The 20799-nt window shown below is 32.2% G+C and overlaps 1 protein-coding gene across 7 annotated transcripts; it reads left to right on the top strand.

Annotated features, from left to right (window-relative positions):
- Window positions 1-8785: 8785 nt before the first annotated feature.
- Window positions 8786-18128, top strand: LOC100799958 (uncharacterized). Of its 7 annotated transcripts, XM_026125366.2 has the most exons (5): window positions 9075-9289; window positions 9415-9507; window positions 11418-11545; window positions 12345-14658; window positions 17675-18128. In XM_026125366.2, the coding sequence occupies exons 4-5, from the start codon at window positions 12391-12393 to the stop codon at window positions 17717-17719; spliced, it is 2313 nt and encodes a 770-aa protein (XP_025981151.2). In that variant the 5' UTR covers window positions 9075-9289; window positions 9415-9507; window positions 11418-11545; window positions 12345-12390; the 3' UTR covers window positions 17720-18128. The 7 variants fall into 7 exon arrangements, 6 of the variants coding, with proteins under 6 accessions (XP_025981153.2, XP_025981151.2, XP_006596287.2 ...); XM_026125368.2 differs by lacking the exon at window positions 11418-11545 and having other exon boundaries at window positions 9074-9289; XM_006596224.4 differs by lacking the exon at window positions 9415-9507.
- The last annotated feature ends 2671 nt before the right edge of the window (window positions 18129-20799 follow it).

The raw sequence follows: 20799 nt of genomic DNA, 5'->3' as shown, positions 1-20799 counted from the left end.
GAATGAGAAGGGATTGGAGCCTCCATTTCATTGTCCGGAGTCATAGTTTTACTGAGATAGGTTTGAGTGTATATGGGAAAAAGAGAGGGTTTTGGGAGAGGAGGAAGGGAAAATGAATTTAAGAGAAGAGAGAGCGTAGAGACATATCGTAAATGTAAAAACTAATCTAATATGTCTCTATTTATAGCCAAAGTACTCTCAGCCTATTATTTACTCTATTTTTTCTTTATTTTATTATTTTATAAAAAGGAATTCCATTTTACTTTCTATCAAACGAATAAATAAAACATCCTTTTTATTTTCTAAGAACATAAATTTATTTTATTTACCTTAAAACCATTATTTTAATCAATAAAACTATTTCTCCTTATTTATTTAATTACAAAAAACTCATTATTTTCCTAAAATTATATTTATTTTTAAATAAAAATCCTTTTTAATTTATTTTACGAAAAATGGGATATTACAGTGGGTGGTAGAGGAGGAAGGGTTAGGGTTTTTGGGCTGAAGTTTAGAGAGAGAGAGAAAGAGCTAAAATGTGTATTTTTATGTTGTTGGACGTATTTATAATCTGCAGATTTTGCTTAACGAGTTCGTCTCGCTAAGCGGAAATCCACTTTTGTATTGCTTTGAGTGAGTTACCTCCTTGGGTTGGTTGCGCTTAGTGCGCTGGTCTTGCTAAGCGAATTTGCTTCTCGAGTTAGGAATTTCACTTAGCACGCTTGTCTCGCTAAGAGAGCTATCCAAAAATGTTATATGAAAAATCTCAATGGTCAAAATGTGCAATGAGTCATGAGCCCACAATTCAAGTTTAAAGGCAATCAAATGGTTAACGAGTCCAGGATCATGGTTTTACTGGAACAGGTTTGGGTAAAACTTGAAATCTCACAATCTCAACATAGGTTAATCAAACTCCACATAACCTAACATCCACATTAAGCAATCTCACATAGATAATTCACACAACACTTAAACTCATCCAAATCAATCAAATAATCAAATAACACAAGAAATGCATTAAACATCAGTTTTTAGTTATCAAAATTTCAGGGCGTTACACAAAATATATGAGTATTTTTAACTGTTGCTTCTAGCTTTTACACAAAGCTTATTCCTAAGCTTTATACAATCAAAGTAAGGATGACAAAATGGGTAGGGCCTGACGGGCTAACCCACCATCCCGACATCAATTTGGTAGGGTGGGGTGGAGATCTCAGCCCAACTCGACTAACCTGCCAACCCATCGGGCCAAAAAAGGATTGGCCCACTAGCTAGTTATATTTGTTTTATTTTTAAATAATAATTATAATATTTGTCTGTGAGAAGAAGTTTAGGGTTTGTCATTGTCTTTGTCTCATGTAACCTTAATCCTCCATGCTCAACTCTTCTTTATCTCGAGTTTTTGTTGCTCTCTCTTAGGTTCCCTTGCGCTGCACTTTAGTTCTCATGCACTCCAACATCGATGACACTCATAGAGTCGCGATCATGATTGAGTCTTTCAGTCACGGTTGTGCCTCTCTCTCTTTTTTTTTGTTTGCACTGGCGATACTTGCAGAGTGTAGTCACGATTTGCGTTGCTTAGCTTCATCTCTCTCTCTCTCTCTCTCTCTCTCTCTCTCTCTCTCTCTCTCTCTCTCTCTCTCGATTTCTTCGTTTTCACTTAGTCAAGGTTGTGCTTGTCTATCATGATTTTCCACTGTGTCGTCACACTCGTGCAATCACTGACTCACCACCTTGCCCCATTAACCCATTTCCATCATACGTCGTAAACTCATGAGGCGCCAAAGATGGTGGGTCAGCTCGCCATCCCACCTTTTGGTGCGGTGGGCGAGGCCAGGATGTTCAAACCACTAAATTTTAGCAGGCTGTTTTGGTTGACTAAAAGTGAGGCGGGCCTAAACGGCCAGGGCCAACCCATTTTTCCATCCCTAAACCCAAGCATTGTTTTCTACCAAGCCACTTTTGACTCTAAACAAATCGATAGATTTGTTGAAGGTAAGGTGCACACAAACAAGCCTATCGTCTTACAAATGAATATCTAACTTAAGCACACTGCCTTTCTACTTTCAAGATATGATATTTTGAGAACTTTTTACAACTTAGAGAATTTATAGAAAAAGCTTGAAGGCAAGAGAGAATATGCAATTCAAAATCATATTCATGTTCGTTACTTCAATTCTTCAAAGTTTGGGATATTTATAGGTTTTCTTAGTAAGTGTTTGTTGTCTCTAAACAATCTTAAATTGTGGTTGATATTGTGTTTGAAGAAGGAGCCCATCGGTGCATTAAATGCAAGTCCCTTCCATTATGATAAACTAATTTTCTTATCTTACCACACTCTTGTTGCAGTCTTCACTAGTCAAATAAACTTTAGCGTAGAGTGTATATGTTAGTAGCACATCTTTTCAGGTGAGGAGAGAAGTTGATCTTGATTGTTCTTTCACTTTCTGCACTTCAATAAATCCTATGATAGACGTTTGAACATTCTCTACAACTAGGATCACAAACACAGAGCATTAACTAAGTCTTAAATACTTTTAGAACATAGAGTCCGTCCGTGACTATTTGGTCAATCAAATGCAGATTTAATGCTATCATTTATCGGCATATAAGATGCAAATTTTAAACTTTGTATCTATTTGCATCCAACAAAAACTATTGAGGGTCTTTATTCGTCTTATGACTCAATAATTTTTAAGCATTAAACACAATAGTTTTAGGAAAAATATAATGTCACCTATTCTTAAGGATCAAGATAAAATTTACATTTTCAAATATATTAATTACTATGTTTTGGGATTAAAAATACTATTGTCCTTAATGTTAAATTTGTTAAAACTAGTTTATTCAAGAAAAATAGAAAACACAACTTTATTTTTAATTAGGTAAAGTACTTATTAGACATTTTGTTAACAAAACTCAAATATTTTATTTTATTTTATTTTATTAGCAAAATTTTGCATTTTTGAAGAAATAAATCTACTTCCTGTAGTCTTTTTTTTTTATAAGAATTAAATTATAGATTGGGCTTAATTTTTTTTTAAGAACTAATCTAGAATGTGTTATGCATTAATTTTTTTCTCAAAGCAAAAACTCTTCATTATAAGTAAATTTTAAATTAATAGTGAGAGAATACATTAATATCATATGATCTTTGAGAGTCTAACTTTGATTTATATAAAGACCAATTTTTTTTATCAGCAAAAAAGATATTTTTATACAGAGTAAATTACACTCGCACCTCTTGTATTTTTTCCAAATTTCAATCGACACCCCTCCTTTTTTGCATCATACAAAAAACTCCTTGATTGTTTAGCTCGTATTACACCTAGACCCCCTTCACTCTTAAACACTATTTAATAATTTAACAAAAAGTAAGTACATGTTGATCACATGACTTTTAATGAAAATTTATGTCTAAAATACCCTTATCTTCTTCCTCACACTCGCATCCCCAATGTTTTTTCCAAATTGCACTCTACACCCCTCCTTTTTTGCCCCCTACAAAAAACCTCTTAATTGTTTAGCTCAAATTACACCCAAATCCCTTCCCTCCTAAATATCATTTAATAATTTAACAGAAAATAGACACGTGTTGGTTACATGACTTTTAATGAAAATTTATGTCTAAAATACTATCGTCTTCTTCCTCTTAACTCCATAAAAGCATGACATCATTTTCAACTTGAAAATATTTTAACACTTTTCCTTCTTTTTCTTTTTTCTCTAATTGGACATGAACCCTACTTTTTGTTGAACCTAAATGCACCTTATTGGTATGCATGTATTAACACCCTTCCTCCTCATCCTCCTCCTCCTCCTCCTCCTCCTCCTCCTCCTCCTTCTTCTTCTTCTTCTTCTTCTTCTTAGTTCAATTTTTTTGGTGTGTATTGGGTCATTTGGTTGCTGCGTTTTAGTTGGATGTGTTCTCAGCAATGCCTATTAATTGAATATGATCATTTGCTTCAAATTTTAGTGTTTTGCTCTTGCATTTGTGTTTTTAACTCTTTTCTTTGAAATATTTATTTTTGATGACTAGGTGTTTGATATAATGTCTCAATCAAGAATTGCATCTTCTTCAAATGTTAGCAACAATGAAGTAAGAGTCAAATATTAAAGGAAAAATTGTTATTGTCTTAAGAAAGGTCAATTCACAAAGTTAATTGTTAATTTGTTATTAAGTATTTAACAATGATGTTAGGATAATTTTTTCTGTTCACATATTTCAATTGACGTTAGTTAACAACGTTAACAAAAGGGGAATACAAGTAATATAAAAAAAAAGATATCAAATATAATTTAAGAAAAACACATAGAGCAGAAGTGTAATTTACTCTTTTATATACTATGGGCACAATAGGTGCTCAAACCAAGTACATAGTCACCTTATATAAACATCATTTTTGTAACCTTACTTTCACTATTCACATGCATAGTAAATAAAAATTAAAGCAATACATATATTAACCAAGAGAGAGATTAAATAAATTATAACTAATAAATATATTTAAAAAAGAAACAAGATTATATATCATCAATATTAGGGATAATTTAAAAAATATATATAAATTTAAGAAAAAAATTATTGTTATTGACCAAATGATTTCCTTAGTCTTACGGAACTAATTAATTGAATCTTATAAAGGGAGTATTCCCTCTGTTTTTTTTAATAGTCTTTTAAGGTTTTTGTACTCCAACCAAAGAAATCAAATAATTTTTATTTTTTTAATGAAGTTGTAAGTTGTTTACTTATTATTCTTATTTCACTTCTCCCACATTTCCATTTTTCAATACACTATTCTCTATCTGTAATAAAGTATATATACGAGTAGTGCTATTGTAACCCATTACTCTCTCTCTCTCTAATGTGTTTACTCCTTGTACGGTTGTACCCATCCATTGGTTCGCCATGGGTTTGATTTCTGTCTTTCTCTCTCTCTCTAAAACAAAGCACCAATTTCTTCTCTTTTCAAGCCAATGTTTCCGTTAAGCAATTTTCCCCCTTTGATGAATTAACACTTAAAAAAAAACAAAATTAAACTTTCCTCTACAATTTTTAATCTTAAGATTTTCCCCACCAAAATTTTTTATTTAAAGAATTATAACAAAATTTGCATCCCCACCAAAAAAATTAAAACCATTCATAATTTCATAGTATATAAAGTTCTGATCATACTTTTGAAAAATTGACAGCTCCACAAATATGAATTCTAAAGATGAATTTCCATTATTTGACATAGATTTAAACGGTGAAATAAAAAATTCAGAAATTGAAGGTGACAATTCAAGTCTTTAAGTCTTTCTACAAAGTTTTTTTGAAGTGTAAATACTGGGATTTTATCAAACTGCATGCAAAGAAATTACATCAGCGTTAACAAGAGATTCAATAGGAGCGGGAATCTCTTTCTACAAAGTTCTCACCATCTTCTAATTGTTTTTTCTTGAATTTCACGTGGTCTTTACTTTTTCCCATTTTTATTCTATGTTTATTTTTAAAGGTCAAATAAAACTTTATTATTTAAAAAGACACTAAAGATGAAGCACAAGAGGCACCCATGACCCAACCACTAAAATTTCTATTTCTCAGTAATTTCATCTAAACATCTTCCCTTTAATTTAGATTTATAGCATGTATTATCATAAATTTTCTTTTACTGGGAATAAGTAATCTTTTTTGTGAGTAGATGAGAGGGTAGGAATTTTTGTCAGCGTATATAAATATAAATATCTACTAAAGTTCTGACCAATAGGTAATCAATTTATGCCTCTAAAAAAAAGGTAATCAAAATTTATTTTTGAACTTTTCAATTATTTATTATTCAATTTTATAAAAAATTGCTAAAATAATGAATGAGGATGTGATACATTTGACAATAAAAATTAATGTTATCTTGAATTTTGAAAACGGTAAATAAATCAGAATTTTTTTATATTAAAAATCCGACAAAAAACGGAGGGAGTATTATATTTTATATCATTAAATATGTTTATCATATAAATTGTATGTCATCAGTGGCAAATTCAGAAGCCTCAGTAAGCGGGGGCAATTTACTTTTTTAAAAAATAAAATTAATAATATTTCATTTATTATGGTGAAAATTTGTTTTATTATTCGACTTTAATTTTGTTATGTTTCCACTATGATCATAACCATAAGCAACTTATTTTATTAGTGAGACTTAAAATCTCGATTATGAAATTTTGTTTTGTTAAACTAGTAGTATTATAACTTTCAACTCCAAGAATTACGAGATTACACAAAAATCATATATTTTATCTCAATATAAGTTTGCTCCATTATATCATTCAAAATCAATATTCAAATCAATATTAAGTTTGTATCAAAATAGATAAATAAAAATACTTGAAATTTAAACATCAATTGAATCTTTCTTCGAGACAGAATTTACTTGCATGTGGAATTGAATAAAAGTGTTTGAACTAAGAAAAGAAATGCTATAAAGTAAATTAAATAAGAAAATGAATGGGAAATAAAAAAATTTCATTAAATAAAATATTGGTTCAAAGTGTACGTTCTTCTTAAACCTAGTAGCCATATCCTTACGTGTGAATGCTACTCTCCAAATCTCTCTTGGCCAAAAAAAATAAAAATTAAATACATTTTTTGTTCTTAAAAATTTAGTATTTTTTACTTTTAGTCCTTATAATTTTTTTTAATTTAGTCCTTATAAATTATGTTTGTTAAAATATGATAGATAACACTTTAAATAGTAAAAAAAATAATGTTATCTAAAACGTCAGAAGAATAAAAAAAATTGTAAGGATTAATAAAAAAAATAATTTCGTAAGGATTAAAAGTAAAAAAACACTAAATTGTAAGGACTAAAAAATATTTAAGCAAAAAAATAGTTAATTTTTTTATACTATCTTTCATTTAAACTTGATATCAAGTTTAAACTCCCTATTAAATGAAAAATATTTTAAAAATACACATTAAATAAGGTAAGAATAATTCAAATTTACTTATATTTGAGACTAAGATATAATGAGTTTTTTATTTCTTATAAAAAAAAGATGGTACACTTTAGAATCTAAGTTAGACTAGACAAAACAAAATGTACCAAGAGAGGAATAGTGAGAGAACAAAATAAAGAGTATAATTTAAAAAAAAAAAACAAATAAGATATATTAATAACACCGGAAGTAGCAAAGACAAGATAAATAAATATCACATGAGAGTTGAAACGGTAAAAAAAGGAAACATATTAGACTACTGAGTTGATTTGAGAAAATACAAAAATACTTTTAAATTTAATAGATAAAAATAAAAATTGAATAATTTGACCTGAAAACATTAAATTTATTTAAGTTAGTATTTTTTTTTTCAAAACTAATCATGTGAATAAAACTTACAAACATTAATAGGTTATATTTATATCTTTGTGTCACTTAATTCTGAAATTGACTTTAATTAACAACATTTTTATAAAAAATAATCAATATAAAACATTTTAGATTGATTTTTTTTATAGACATTTTAGATTGACTTTATAGTAAGGACCAAATCATATTTTTAATTTTAACATTATAGTAAGAATTAGAGGATGTAATATTATAATTGAATTGATAGTGTGCAATGCTAACCAATTAAAAAATTTCTTTCTTTAAAGTATTTAAAACATATGAATATTTTATTCTTAAAACAATACGAAACAAATATATTTATTAAGAGAGTTCATCAATGAAATTTATCTTATGAACCCAACAATTCAAATAAAATTAGTTAAATTAATTTATATCCATTTGGTTAATTAATTATTTACACGACAAATCTAAATCAAACCAATTATATTTCAACTTATGCCTTACACTAAAGTAGCCCGATCTTAATTAGATTAATTTTATTTGTGTTAGTTAAAACAATTTCAAAACTCAAATCAAACCTAACTCATTAAATATAATTTGTTCAAGTTTAACTTTAGCCTAAATTCAAATCAAACTTCGCTCGCAAGTATATATTTGTTATTAGAGAAATACAAATCATTAACTTATTGAAAAAGTATAAAAAGAAAGATTAAAATATGATTTTTGTTCTCATAAATGTGAAAATATTTAAAACATGTTCCTATGAAATTTTCAGATTTTCTTCTTCACAAAATTGAAATGTGTTATTTTTCTGACTCAGAGCAAGATTTGGACATCCAAGTTTACATGCATATGATTTTTTTTACATTGATTATATGTACAACTTATGTAAAAACATCACATTTACATGGGTGATATGAATAACCGATATAAAAAATCATGATTGTAGGTTTGGATTTACTTGGACTTACGTTCGGACAAAAAATTAATACATTTTAATTTTGTGAGGAATAAGATACGAAAAATTTTATAAAGACAAATTTCAAATATTTTTATATTTACAAAAATATATATAAAATGAAATGGATAGATAAATTTAATTGGAACCTTTTGTTTGCATTTCCCTTTTCTAAAGTTTGTTATATATATATATATATATATATATATATATATATATATATATATATATATATATATATATATATAGAATAAAAATGTATATACATGTAAAATAAGTTTACATATATAGTATTTTCATCAATTTAGGATATACACTATATAGAATATATTTTAATTTTTAAGTGAATTGATTAGTAAATTAAAAATATAAAAGATATTTTTATGATTAAATTAAATATCACTTTACTTTCTCATTTTACATAAATTATCACTTTAAGAGAATTAACTAATTGATAATCAGGTTTTAAATAGCTATAGTAAAATAGACGTTATTCTTGAAAATTGAAGTCGTCCTGGTCATCATTATTATTACTAATTCCGTATTTTTTTAAAATAATAAAAAATATAAGCGAAATATAATTAATAAAATATAACAGAATAAAAAAATTAATAATATAAAAATAGTTGGAAATTAATGTAAGTTAAAAGAAAAATTTAAAATTTAAGAGTAAAATTATACACACAAATGTATATACCAAATGAAATAATTATCATTGTTAATACTTGTCGATTATTATCAAACCATACTCTAACACCAAGGGTTAAAATTTAATCCTAGTTAAGGTTCAGGTCCTATTGCATTATAAAAAAAGGGGTGTTTGGGTTAAGAACAAAAAAAAAAAAAAGGAAAACAAAAGCTCAAAATTTGCCATTTTCACAAGTATGTTTTGGGCAATTAGAGATCCTTCGGGGTGTTTTGACAGATAGGTCATTTTGTGCTGTGTATGGTGATGGTCTTCTCTGATTCAAATACCACACGCTGCCTCCTCCTCTCTCCAATTTGGTAATTTCACTTTATAATTTTCATTCCATTTCTTTACTTTACTTTTACTTTACTGCCCCTCTCTTCGTTACTGCGCAAAAATCTTTCTCTTTGGATTCGCGTCGTGATTCGGTCTAGGGTTTCAGTTCAACACGCACTGAATCCAATTGTGGAATTTCCAGTTCTGAATTTCGACCGTTACGTGTCGTTTGAAAAATGCATGTCCCTGTAGATCTATGGTGCGCTTCTTTTCTCTCTGAAATGGCGAGGTTCCGTTTTTTTTTTATTCCCTTGATGATAAGCTTCGTTTTGTGGCTTGAGTTGTGTTAATTAGATGATTTGTGATCTTAATCAACATGTTCAATTTTGTGGTTTTATTTATATTAAATATATTTGTTATAGTTTTTGACTTTTGCTGAATGTTCAAATTAAGTACTTTTGAATCCGTGGTCCATGATGCTAGCTAGGTACTCGAGTTTTGAAGTGCAGTTTTGATATTGTGATATTGTCCCCAAACGGGAAAAATAGTGGTTCACTTTATTGAGCTGAATTTTAAAGTGCTTATGGAAGGGGTGTTAGGTTTTACATGTTCTAGCAGTAGTGGGACTGGGAATGGAGCTGCTAATTGCATCTTCATAGGGTTAATAAGTAATAAGTAATGTTTTATATGTTCATGTCATTTTGCATTTCATTTCCTTGTAGATCTGTCCTTCTCTCTTTTAAAGAAAATTATACTGTTATGATATGTGAGGAATACTAACACATGCTCTGATATACTCTTTTCAACACACACTCTTTACTATTAGTTGAAAATTTTATGTAGGACCCACTAAATGGGGGGTGGGGGTGGGACCCACCTCGTTTAGCTGGCCTTGCATAAATTTCAATGAAAGTAAATAAAGATTGTGCTGGAAAGGAGGGTGTGTTGTTAACTTTTTTCATTAATATATAACACATCCTCTGAAGTCTGTTGAACTTGGTCTAACTCTGTTGGTGAGCATCCAAAGGAAGGAAATTGCAGACTATTTTTATTTTTTGGTTCATAAGGAGGAGTCAAACTTTGGTACCGGGGTTTACAACAACTCATGCACACTGTTCAACTAACTGAGATAGACCTCCTTGATTGTAGACTATTTTTACTAGATATGTGTATATATTCCTTGAAAGTATGTCATATTATTGTGAGACTAAAATTCTCTTGAACATGTGAGTTGTCTAGTAGCTCTGCCTTGAAAAAGTATAAATTAACGGATGATAGCACTCGAAAATGCTACTAACCATTGCAATATTCTGTCTGTCTGTCTGTCATTTTATTATACTAAAGAGAGAAAGAACTTGTTAAGAATGATATTTTCTTTAATCAAACCATAGTAGGTAATAGTGGATAGCGGTGTGGATTGGCTACCCCCAAAAAATGCTATATAAGGATAGTGATAGTGGTATGACTGCTATTTTAATAATATTGTAGAATAATATTAAAATTTATAATAAAATTCTGCTATTAAATTTATTATATATCAATTATTATTAATTAATTAAATATTAGTATTTGAAAAACTATAACAGATTTTACGATGTTTTATGATAGATTTTATTATAACAAGATATTAAACATTAATTGAAATAAAAACACAATCAATTAAATTTTTTTATTTGATACTAAATGGTAAAAAGAAGACGTGAGGTTTGGATGGTGGAGATTTTCGCATGAGAATTCAAGTGAAAATATCAAATGAGAGGATCCATTCCCAGCTTTCTGTTATTAAATTAAACGTGAAGTATTGAAATATCTTTACTAAAAATATTTTTATTTTAGTTTCTAAAATATCTTGATTAGAAAACATCTCTATTTGAGTTTGATTATAAAATAAAACTTGATTATAATGCATCTAAATTTTAATTTTAATTTTTTTTCTAAACATTTTTTAAAAGAGATAAGAAAGTCTTGTATGAATAAGGGTCCAATAGCTAAAACTGACGGTCCGAACAGCAATGTTAAAACTGATGGTCGAAGTCCAAACACGATTTGTCTTGGAACTAAAACACCTAAGTTACTAAATTTGAATGTTAATATATATATATATATATATATATAGTACGGAGCTTAGGGTTGTGATTGTGTCATCTCTCTTCTTTGACCCACTAGCAGCAAGTGCAGCTTTGAGAGTGGAACGGTCAACAGAAGCTGTAGAACTGCGGTGGCGCAATTTGACCACTCCGGCTGCCGTTATCTGCAATTTTGGAAGTGAAAAGTGCTGCTACCGCCGTGATGGCCAGGTACGACGCTATGACCCTTGGAGGAGCGGCAGGGTGCCTCGATGCCGTGCTGCTATTGCACACTATTAACTACTATGAATCAAACAAAACTTAGAGAATAAGTTTTGATTTTTACTCGTTAACATTTTTAAGTTTCATGTTTTATCAAAATGTTAGAATTGTTATGTATGACGTCTAACATATTGATGTTTCAATTTTCGGTCATTTTCTTTTTACTCCATTCTTTGGAATCTTCAGTTTGTATTTCTGACAGTCAGAGTTCAAAATTTTTTTAAGACTTTCCTTCTCTTTTGGTTTTGATGACCATTAACTGGGGATTGGCTTGCCAAGATATTTAGACGATATAAAATGGTGAAATACTTATTGTCTATTTATTTATGTTTAAACTAGATGTTTTGACAAATAAATGCACTTCCTGTTCCTGAGGTGAACACTTTATGTTGAGAAGTTGAATAGGATCTCATTTGTTAAAATGACCTTGTGAAATCTGCCATATAATTTGGTTTTGGAACCTACAGCATTTGAAAAGAATCTTGGATGATAGAACTTGACCATGGGTCTTATCCTAGATGGTAAGAAAATTTTGAATTGCTGACACCATAGTTTCTTTTATTAATAGTTTTGAATATATGTGACACAATTTTGAATTTTTTGGTTTACTTATAATTGTTGGTCCTCTACATGGATCTTAATAATTTTTGTAGCATTTTCATTTTTTCCTTTTGTGATTCTGGTGCACAATTGAAGGAACAAGGGTTTTATGGAATCCAACACTGATGGTTAATCTTATGTCTTTTAGCTATGTGAGGAAGCAACATATTAAGATCTGAGACGATTGTGCAAACATGGAGTGCAACAAAGATGAGGCAGCTAGGGTCAAAGAAATAGCAGAGAGGAAATTTACTGAAAGGGAATATGCTGGTGCAAAAAAGTTTGCTCTCAAGGCTCTAAATTTGTTTCCTGCACTGGAGGGTCTTTCCCAGTTGCTAACAACACTTGATGTTTATATCTGTGCCGAGAATAAAATACATGGAGAAATGGATTGGTATGGTATACTTGGAGTGTATCCATATGCGGATGAAGAGACAGTTAGGAAGCAGTACAGAAAGCTGGCTCTAACTCTTCACCCTGACAAAAACAAGTCTCCAGGTGCAGAAGGTGCATTCAAGCTTGTTTCAGAGGCGTGGAGTTTACTATCAGATAAGGTCAAAAGACTAGCATATAACCAGAACAGGAGATTGGAAGGATTTCAGGATAATGCTCCCAACAAGAATGGTTATATAAAACTTAACAAGAATGCAACTTCAAGCATGAGAACAGGAAATAATGATGCTCGGGCACATCCACATCCGCATACACCCTCCATTCCTCCTCCACATACAAATGCTGGTACCTTTTGGACTATCTGTAATAAGTGCAAGACACATTATGAGTATCTCAGGACATATTTGAATCAAACCCTTTTATGTCCCAATTGTAAACAAGCTTTTGTGGCTATAGAGAAGGGTCCGCCTCCCAATGTTTTCAAGTCATCTAATTGGTCTTCTCGGCAACATCATCAGAAGTCTTCTCGGCAACATTCCAATGTTGGAAGGAATCACCCTGTGAATCCAGGAAGAACTGGTGCTGTTTCTCAAAATTTACAATCCAGCGGTTTTAGTAAACCAAACTTCCAGTGGGGTCCTCACTCGAGAATGGCTGGCTTTGTTAAAAAAGATGGATCATCTTCTGTTTCAGCTGCAAATGTTAAGCAGCAGTCAAGTGAGACAAAAAGAGAATGCGAGGGAGTCCAGTCAATTGCTGCATGGGAGAGGAATCATATGCATAAGAGGTCTGATGTTCCTTTTAGTAATGCCGAAAAACCTATGAAGAAAATGAGGACAGATGATATGTACAATACAAATCATATGACCATGAGAGATGGATCAAGCAGTTTGGGCCATTTTTATGGATCAGGAAAAGCTAATGTGGGAGCAGAAAGGATTCATGTTTTTTCAGGTACTTACAAGCATTACAGCACAAAAGAGTTGTCATTGTTTGAATTACGAAATATGTTGGTTGATAAGGCACAGACTGAAATTCGCGAGAAACTTCTAGAATGGAGATCAATGGCTGAAGCTAGGATTACAAACAAGGACAAAGGAAACGAGAGACAGAAAAGCACATTCAATGACAAAACAACTGGTCCAGAGAAAGATTCCACTATTAATGGTAACAGGCACGTGGACAGTGATTCTATCCCAGTCAAATCTGATGATACTGAAAAGGAGAAGGCAGCCTATGTTACAATCAATGTTCCAGATCCCGATTTTCACAATTTTGACTTGGACAGAACTGAAAATTCTTTTGCGGAGGACCAGGTCTGGGCAGCTTATGATGATGATGATGGAATGCCTCGCTATTATGCTAGAATTCACAAGGTGATTTCCACAAAGCCATTTAGAATGCGAATCAGTTGGCTTAACTCTCGAAGCAACAGTGAATTGGGCCCAATAGATTGGGTAGGTGCTGGTTTTTACAAAACATGTGGGGATTTCAGGACTGGCAGACATGAAATAACTGAATCGTTAAATTCCTTTTCGCACAAGGTAAGGTGGACAAAAGGCACCAGAGGAGTTGTTCGCATCTTTCCTGGGAAGGGGGAGGTCTGGGCTCTCTATAGAAACTGGTCTCCTGATTGGAATGAAAATACTCCAGATGAAGTGATACACAAGTATGATATGGTGGAAGTGGTTGAAGATTTCAATGAAGAGGAAGGTTTATTGGTCACACCACTTGTTAAAGTTGATGGTTTTAGGACAGTGTTTCACAGGCGCAGCCATGATCAGGCAAGAAAGATTCCTAAAGTGGAGATATTTCAATTCTCTCATCAGGTTCCTAATTACTTGCTTACTGGGCAAGAAGCTCATAATGCTCCAAAGGGCTGCCGAGAGTTGGATCCAGCAGCTACTCCTTTAGACCTTCTTCAGACAACAGCTGAAGAGGCATTGGATAATGTCGGAAAATCAAAGGAAGACACTTACCCCGGGTCACCTGAAAACCATGCTGCTGGTAAGGGGGAGAATGCTTCAAAACCTACTAGAGAAGATATGTTAGACGAGGATGGTAAACAGGTAAAGTATGATAGATGACCCTGCACAGTATAGAAAAGTGATGACTGATAATGCAAATAGGCTTAAGAAATTAAATTCAAGATTGGTGAAAATATAGTATGATAGGTTACTCTGCATTTTGTAAGCCTGACCCCAACAATTTAATAGTGTTTTCTTGTCTCATAATTGGATGGAAGGGATTAGCAGCATTTGGGTTTTGCTATATAATTTTGAGACTTGTTATTCGTATAGTTATCGTTATACTCAACTGTCAAACGAAGTTTTCATCTTTGACAAGCTTAAATGAGTAGACTATTGTTCTTGCAATTTCTTTTGCTCGTCTCGTGCTTTGCTTTTCCATTTGTTGGGCATGGCTATTCTCTGTTGTTATCTGATTGAAGTTTACTTGCATCGGATTCAGTATTTGCTTGCAGTTTGATACTCAATTCAACGATGTTACCTGATTAGTGTTGCACTTTATTGTTTTATCTTAGTCCCCTAAAACCATCAACCTAAAGAGAGTAAAAGGTAAGGTGGTTTAGTTGATGTGAAAGAGGGTAGAGAAGAAGAAATAATGAATTAAAGGAGTTTGGTAGGTAAATAAAGAAAAAAAAAAAGAAATTTATGCATTAACAAAATTTGTATTTTACCTCTTTTTTTTTTCTTTTTCTATTTTACCCTTATTAAAAATAAATTGTCCAGTCAATTTTTCACGTAACATATGTTATGTTATATAATATTAGCCTAAAGCATAATCAATTATATGTCAAGCTAAACTCGTTGTTTTAATTTGGTGGCATATATTATGCTTTAACATAATTCGTTATTGAAAAATGCTAATAACATACTTTTTAATATATTTTTTCTAACAATTTTTTGTTATTGGTTAAAATTTAGTGGAAATTACAATTCTTTTGGTTATATTATATGCCATTTTAGAAAGAAAAAACCATGGAGGCCTCACACTTTAACAACTCCAATCAATATGAGAATTTGATGCCTTACACATCGTCCCAACTCACATTGGTCCAAGAGGGTGTGATGCAATCCTCTCAAGGAGGGGACCTATCACCAGAGTTATGGCTAGGAGACTCTAAGAAGATTGGACCAGAGATGTAGAAGATCCTAGGGTTCTAATAAACCTTGGGATAGATTTTGGGCCCATGGACTAAGTATGAACCCACTTATCTTTGTATATATTAGATTAGAGTTTCATTATTTTTGAACCTTGTATTTAGGGCTTCATAGTGTAGGGAGGGTACCCTAGTAATATAGGATTTTTCTGCCCTTGTATTTTAGGGTACCTAGATTAGTTTTTATATTAGGGGTAATTTTATAATTTTACTTGCATTAAGTGCAATGTGTGTGTTGGGAGAGAAATTTAATTGAATTGGGAGAAGTTCAATCCAATTACATTTTGGACCATCCTAATGGGGAGGTGAGACCACTTTGTGCATATCCTTCATGCTTTACATGTCTCATGACATCTAAGCACACTTAGTAGAAAATCTTGGACTTGATCTTAGACTAGTGCGCTGAACCATAGCTAAAATTTATTAATCATAATTAGTGAAATTTTGGCAATTCAAATTCAAATTAAAGTGAAATTTGAATAGAAATTCAAATTTTCCTCCAATTTTGTGTAACACTTAGGCTATAAATAGAAGCCTTGTGTATGTATTTTTTTAACTTTGATCATTTGAGAAATTACACTTCAAAGTTCAGACCTCTATTTGAGGCATAAATTTCGTGCCCTTTCTCTCCCTCTCCCTCCACTCATCTTCTCTTACCTTTAAGCTCTTATCCATGGATTCCTATGGTGGTTAGCTTATTCTGTTTAGAGTAGATTAAAAAAAAAAACAATAAACTGATTAAATCATGTTTTTGTATGCTTGTTTTTGCATTTCTATGGTTCAAATTTTTATAGATTTACTCTTGAATCATGTTTTTGTGTTGAATTTAAGTTCTATCATTTTTCAGTCATAATCTTCTTGTGCTGAACCTTTAGATCTCAATTTTCTTGCAAAATATTGATTAAAAAAAAGATAAAAATCTAAGTGTAAATAACTTCATTCATGTTGTCTTAGAATCATGTTTAGCTATAATAATTGTCACATTATGTTCTAAGTTTGTGTTCAATTTTGATTTTGTTGATTGAATTCTAGATACATTTGTTCATGTATTCTTGCAATTCTTAGCCTATCATTTGAATTTTGAGTCTAATTCATGCATCTTATTTAGTTCATAACATGTTTTAAATCAATTCCTAGAAGTAGTCTTGTTGTTGAACTTTTTTTTTTGTTTTCTAAGTTTCCTATATGATGCATATGAAGAAATTGAGTTGTGGTGCTGAGTTATGACTAGATTTGTGAATCAAAATAAGTCTTAAGCTCTCTTGAATTGTGTTATTTAAGACAATTGAGCATAAACAAACACAAATTGTAACTATCCAAGCCTTCAGCAACATAAACACTACTCTTGATTTCTAAGTTGAAATTCTGGTTGCTGTCAGTTTTGGCATACTGTCTTCTTAACTCCACCATGGCTTGAATACTTTGATTTTTGAGCTGAAATTTTAACTAGATAAAATAGACATTTGGATGAAAACAATGGAAAAAGAATGAACAAAACGAAAAAGAAATGATCAAGAAAAGGTGATAAAGATTAACATCAAAATACATATCCAAAACTACAAAAAAAATGTGTATGCTTGATTTTCTTGAAAATTGTTCATTATTTTGAGTTGTATTACAAGCCTATTTGACTCCTTGGAGTTTTTTTATCTTTTAGATGTGTTGCTAAATTGACATAATTAGAATTTTGCCTTGAGTCTTATTTTTAATTTGTCAATCTAATCTAGTGCCATTCTAGGACTTCCTTTGTGTTCCGCCTTGGCTTGTAGTGATGTCCTTTTGTTTTATTTTTTCTTGAATCTCATTGAATTAATGTCATGTTAAATTTCATTTTGATTTATATTTCATTTCATCTTTTGTTTTCTTGATTTTTTTTTTGTGTGTGTTGTGTTGCCTACAATAAGGATTTGAAGAGGAAATTGGTGCGTTGCTTGAAGGAATGTTTTTGAGTCTTGGAGGTTAACCATCCTAGGAGCACCATTGGATTTGAAGCAACCAAAGCCTCACCAAATTTTGAGTGAAACACTTGAGAAAACAAACAAGCATTGAAGACAAATTTAAAGACCTTAATTGCTTTGTTAAATTTGTTATAATAGAATAACTGAGTGCTAATTTTTTTTTTCTTTTGCAATTTCTTGTATTTGGACATTCTTTAGGGGATTTACTGGGAGTCTCCAAGAGACCACCCAAACCTCTATTTGTGTGTAATAGCTTAGTATAAACCGTGTAGACTAAGTGAAGAGCCAGTTGGGACCTCCAAAGGGTCATCCAAGCCTTCACATAGGAAACTGTCTAGCTTACTTTAAATTTCCTTTACCTTCCATTATCAAATTACCTAGTTAGCTTGCTTTTTACCAATTAGTTTTTATCTTATCTTTCACACCTCTTTTAGTGTTTATTTTGTCTAGTTTTAACCATAGTTTCTTTTACCTTTTGTTTTCAAACCCTCAACAAGAAAGAACCAAACCTTAGGAACCAACATGAGTCTTCATTCTTCATCTAGTGTTAATGGTGAGGGTTCTACTCCTAAGGGCCCCTTGTATAAGATATTAGATGAGTTGAGATCCCTTAAATTGTGGAAAGAAAAACAAGAGAGAAAACAAAAAGGAAAAAAAAAAGTGGAAGAAATAAGTCAAGATGAAAGAGAGAAAATAAGAGAGGAAAAAAGAAGAAAAATAATGAAAGAAATGAAAAGAGAAAAATATGTCTCCTATAGTTGTCATGACTCTTGCAAGTGTTTAAGTGAAGAACTTAGCGACTATTATATAGGGCGCTGTCATACCCTAATTTCGTCCGGGGACCTTTGCTTGATGACATGCGACCTTTCTTTGGTCCTTGTGAGGTGCTTGACACCCATCATTAGGCAGTTTGTGAAATTCCAGGACATGCCGGAAAATCAAAAAAATATTGATGCACAATCCGTAAGTTTCCGTGACACACCGGAAATCAAATGGAAGCATCGTTGCATAATTAAGTGAGGTTCCGTAACATTCCGTAAGTCAAAAAGGGGATGATTATGTAATTCGCAAGGTTCCGTAACATTACGGAAAGAAAACGAGTATCGTTACGAAATTCGTAAGTTTCCGTAACTTTACGAAAAAAGAATCACCAAAAAACAGAAGAGGGGGGTGTACTTAGTAAAAATGGGGGTGCAAATAGCACCCAGGCCCACTTGGGCCCTCTAGAATATTCCTCCAGAAGGCTGTTGCTTCTGGAGGAAGCAACCTGGCTCGCCTGGGCGAGCTGAGCTCGCCTGGGCGAGCTAGGCGGCAACCACCTCCCCTATTTTGCTATAAATAGGGGAGGAAGTGAAGAAGAAAAGGGTTCAGCCCCTTTGGCACTTCTCTCTCTTTCGAATTTGCTTGGAAAAATCGTTTCCATGAAGAAAATCTAAGCCGAGGCGCTTCCGAAACGTTTCCGTAACGTTTTCCGTGAAGAATTTCGCAAAGGTTTCAACCGTTCTTCGACGTTCTTCATTCGTTCTTCATCGTTCTTCGATCTTCAACGGGTAAGTACCTCGAACCAAGCTTTTCGATTCATTCTATGTACCCGTAGTGGTCCACATTGTGTTTCGTGCATTTTTATTCTCGTTTTGTTTACTTTTTATACCCCCTGTTGACGTGCTTAAACCATTTTACTTAAGTCATTTCTCGCTTAACTTAAAAATAAAATAAATTTCCACCGAACGTTTGAATTGTATTATCCGTTAACTTCGGTTAAAATGAATTCCGACCGTTCGGTCGTGCCGTAACCACGTTGGAAATCAAAAAGAGGTAAAAAAAATAATATAATAATCAAAAAGACATCTTTTAGTAAAATAAAGCGGAAAATCAATCGGACGTTTTCTCTTTGGGATTTCTCATTCTTAATCGAATTGATTAATAACTGAAGTGAAACTAAAGGCTAAAATCAATTCGCCTAGTCAAGCTCGTCCATAAAAATAGGCTTTTGAAGTTTGTCATTTCATTTTCTCACTAAGTAAAATGGATCTTTTTTAAAGGTCCAACGCCTTAAAACGATCACCTCTTAAAGTAAAAAAGAATCACTTGATAAAAAAGAACTACATAGGTCTGATTTTCTCATCCCAAATTGAGGAATACGTAGGAGCAAAGGGAAACACCCTTGTCGACCACAAAAAGAGAAAATATAAAAAGGGTATAAAGGATATAGAGACATAAAGAGGGAACATAAAAAATCAAAGTCATGTTTGCACATTCGATTAAAGGCTGCCGTCCCTTGGGGCGGACGTATGGGGTGCTAATACCTTCCCAGTGCGTAAATACAACTCCCGAACCTTTCACTTAAAAGTTCGTAGATCGTGTCTTTTCCGGTTTTTCCGACGTTTTCCTTAAATAAACGTTGGTGGCGACTCCGCGCGTATTCCTTTCATGGAACACGCATCCCGCGAGTCACGCGTCGCCCTCCCGCCGAAGGGTAGGTTGCGACAGTTGGCGACTCCACTGGGGACTGTTTTTAGAGAGTTAGGCCATTTAATTTCGTGCAATGTTTTACCGTGACTTACCCCTTTGTTGGTTTCCTTTCATTATGTTCTTGTGTATATAAACTCTTTGTTGCTTTTAGTGCGTTTTAAATGTATGCATGAAGTAAATATTTATTCATTTGATGCACACAAACACCAACACTATTTGCACACACTGTGAGTGAAAAAGGGCCCTATACCCGGGTTCATGGGAGCATAAGGAGTGGAGGTGAATCTGTGATCATGCTAGGTCTCCGACTTGCTTGATTACAGTGAACCCTCATCTAGAGCTTTTCTCTTTGAAAACCTATTGTTGCTAGTAGTCCCTACTGCTACAATATGTTCTTCAAAGGGGATGATACCTCTAGAAACCATCAAGAGAGATATAACTACCTTGGGGATTATTGCTAAAAGCCTAGTTAGTTCTCTCCCTTATGGGTCCCTTAAATAGGGGCACGAAGCAAACACGCTGCGTGCCATTTTTCACACTGCCATGCATGAGTATCATATACCCTTTTGCTTATGTTCGGTAAATATTGTCATACTGTG

The sequence above is a fragment of the Glycine max genome, chromosome 14 (assembly GCF_000004515.6).
Source record: "Glycine max cultivar Williams 82 chromosome 14, Glycine_max_v4.0, whole genome shotgun sequence".
Classification (NCBI taxonomy): Eukaryota; Viridiplantae; Streptophyta; class Magnoliopsida; order Fabales; family Fabaceae; genus Glycine; species Glycine max.
This window is presented reverse-complemented; position numbering and strand designations above follow the sequence as displayed.